Raw genomic sequence first — 3,446 nt, 5'->3', positions numbered from 1 at the left:
TCTACGCACCGCACCGAAAGCAAATGGCGAGGCATCACCCGCACAGAAAATCTACGGTGAGGCATTAGCTGTACCTGGCAAATTCTTCCCCACAGATGCGGCCAAATCAGATATGACAATTCCATGGTTGTGGGAAATTGCAGGAATGTTCATGCCCTGCCTGAAAACCTTCTCCGACAGGCCCAAACACTTCAAACCCATAAAAGGCCAACTAACCTTAAGAAACCCATTAACTATTCGGTCTTTATTTACATATAGAGAACAACTGAGCCCTCTTTTGACTTCCAGTGCAGTCTATTTATTTTCGTGTTCCGAATGTAGTTTGGGAAATTATGTCAGGGCCTTATGTAGGCTTCTTAAAGTCTGCATTGACTGCCACAGGGGGGTGAGTTATAGTATAGGTGTCCGTTGTCTTCACCAAAATTCTCGAACATTCGAGAACATTCAAAGAAACGTAAATCTAATATGGAATACAAACACTTTAAAATCTTCTCCTCAACAGCTTGCTGTTTTCGAACTGCTTTCCACTAAAACAATAGTTCCAAAACTAAACAACCAAACTACCGGGCACTACACTTCTTTACCTGGCATAACCCTATGTACTTGGGACCTTTCCTTCTTCTGGTCACTCGTCTTCTTCCCTTCTTAGCATTGTAGGTTTTCATGAATTTTAGATGTATGTAGGTTATTAGGATGAGTCTTTTTATTATGTTTTATGAGTATTAATCCTTTTTACAGCTGTGATGATGGGGCTGGACTCCAAATGTCACTCAATAAAGCTTTGCTAGTGTGAGGTCACAATGAAACAGAACTGGGTACTGATAATTTATTACGTTGTTTTAGATTTAGCTAGTCTTATGCCGGCACGGGCTCTTGCTCCTAGAGTGGCCTGTAAAGTAAATAATTTATTACCCGGGCACGCGATATACATAGCAGTGTGCTGATGGAAATGGAGTGCCTGACCCCCAAGTCCCACAGCTTGCACACAGATGGAGAAGAATTTGTGTTTCTTAGCAGTCAATAAAATGATAATAACAAAGGACATAATGTACATACATTGAAGAATTACATATTGGTGGAAAGGTCAGGGAATTCTACATACAAACAATGTGACTTTTGCTGCTTAGCTAGACGAGATGCAGGATTGTGATTAGTGGGTAACGAAGGTCTTGACACAGGTCTTTACAATCTAGATGAGATACAAGATCATGATTAGTGGGTAAAGAAGGTCTTTACAAGTACTCCCCCAAGACCATTATTAATGATTAATAATGAATAATTAATTAATGCATAATTAATAATTGGAAGATTTGTACAGTTAATCACAATATCTTGTTGGTATCAGGAGCCGTCCCCGAGTTCTTGATATCTAAGGTTGTTGGGTGGTCTCGACTGTTGGGTCATCCGGTGGGCCTACTGGGATGTCTTTCGTCCGGCCCCTGGGACAACCTTGACTACACCTCGGGACATTGGTTCCTTCACTTGAGGTCTTGTTTCGTGGAGGAATTCTCGGACAACTGCCAATCTCTTCCCGGGTTTCTTTGTCCATTAGCAAAGCTAGCTTTACTCTGTCGACGGATACCCAGTTTTCCTGCCCATGGATGTCGACGAGGTAGGCCTTGGAGTTTCTTGTGATGACATGGTATGGGCCTCTGTATGGTATGGACAGGGGTGGGTGGCGGGCATCATCCCTCAGGAAGATGTGTTTGCAGGTTTCTAGGCCTTCTGGTGTGTAGTCCTGTGTCCTGTCTGTGAAAGTCTTCCAGCAGGGCACGAATTCCTTTGCTATTTCTCTTAGTCTTCTGAGGGGCGTATCTTGGTCATCTGGTTCCGTGGGGAAGAATTTACCCAGTACTGCCAGTGCTTCCCCATAGACTTTTTCGGCAGGGGATTCTTTGCTGTTTGCTTTTAGTACCGTTCGAAGTCCAAGCAGGACCCAGGGTAGCTGTGCCTTCCAGTTTTTATCGGTACACCATGCCATCAGTGCCACTTTTAACGAATGGTGGCCCTTTTCCAACATTCCGTTGGCTGCAGGGTTGTATGCTGTCATGTTGTGGAGTGTTGTCCCCATCAGGCATGCCAAGGAGACCCAGAGTTCTGACAGGAATGCTGAGCCCCTATCCATAGTGATGTTGTCCGGCACACCGAAACAGCTTATCCAACTTGATAGTAGGGCTTCAGAGCAGGTGCTTGTAGATGCTTCTGCCATCAGTGTTGCTTCCAGCCATCTTGTAGACCTGTCTATGACTGTAAGGAGGTAACTGGTGGCCCCCTGATTGTGGCAGAGGTCCTACGACGTCCACGTGAATGTGCCCGAACCTTCATGGTTGAGGGAAGTCTTCGATGCCTGATTCTGTGTGCTGGGTGATCTTGTTTGTCTGGATGGTATCCAGTTCTGTGCCCATTTCTGCACCTCCTTTTTTCTTCTGTGCCACTTGAACTTCTCGGTCATCAAGTGCGTTGTTGTACCTCCTGTTGGATGGGAGAGTCTCTGGATGATGTAGAATACCTATGGCCTGTGCTTGTGTCACAGAGAAGTGTCGATCCCTGCTCTCCTACTGGGACATCCCTCCACTTCAGTGCAGTGAGTGTTGTGCAGTAGGCTGGCGTTTCAGGGTCTGTGGCTTGTTCCTTCGCCAGGTTCTCGTAATCGATGCCCAGGTGGACTAAATTTAATTCAATTCTTGACAGGGTATCATTTACTGGGTTCTTCTTCCCAGGGACGTAGCTGATGGTGCACCCGAATTCGGATATAGCGGCCAAGTGCCATTGCTGTCTTGCCGACCACGTATCCCCCACTTTTGTAAAAGCATGTACCAAAGGCTTGTGGTCTATCAGGATGGTGAAGGGGCTGCCGTCTAGGAGTTATTTGAAGTGCCGCATGGCCTGATACATTGCCAGCAGTTCCCTGTTGAATGCACTGTAGCAGGTCTAAGGTGGCTTCAACTTGTGGCTGAAAAAGGCGAGAAGGTGGGGGGGACCTGTCCACTATCTGCTTCAGTACGGCTCCACAAGCAACGTTGCTGGCATCGGTGGTAAGTATAAGGGGGCCGGTGGAGTCCTGGTAGGCTAGGATGGTGGCTCTGGCTCTGGCTACCTTCGTCTGCTTGAGTGCCCTCTGCTGCTGCGTTTGCCACGTCAGCGTCTTCGGTTTCCCCTTCAGTACCTTGGTTAGGGGATACATGATATATGCGATGTCTGGCACGAATCGTTGGTAGTAGTTGACCATGTCGAGGAACTCCTGCAGGGACTTCATCGTCTTTGGTATAGTTAAGTTGTTTACTGCCTCTACCTTGGAGGTCATGGGACAAACACTGTTCCGGGAAGTCCACATTCTCTACGCCGAAGGAACATTTGTCAAATCTGCCACATAGCAGACGCAGAAAGGTAGGTCCCCAAGGATGCTGTCCATCCGTTGTTGGAATGTGGCCCCAGCATTCCTGAGG

General features: G+C 46.9%; 1 protein-coding gene across 1 annotated transcript; it reads right to left on the bottom strand.

Moving 5' to 3' along the window:
* Window positions 1-1,369: 1,369 nt before the first annotated feature.
* Window positions 1,370-2,050, bottom strand: LOC135198267 (uncharacterized). The gene has a single exon (XM_064225837.1). The coding sequence runs from the start codon at window positions 2,048-2,050 to the stop codon at window positions 1,370-1,372; it is 681 nt and encodes a 226-aa protein (XP_064081907.1).
* Window positions 2,051-3,446: the final 1,396 nt, after the last annotated feature.

This window comes from Macrobrachium nipponense, chromosome 22 (genome assembly GCF_015104395.2).
Source record: "Macrobrachium nipponense isolate FS-2020 chromosome 22, ASM1510439v2, whole genome shotgun sequence".
NCBI classification, from domain to species: Eukaryota; Metazoa; Arthropoda; class Malacostraca; order Decapoda; family Palaemonidae; genus Macrobrachium; species Macrobrachium nipponense.
The sequence above is the reverse complement of the archived record's forward strand: the minus strand, read 5'-3'. Positions and strand labels throughout refer to the sequence as shown.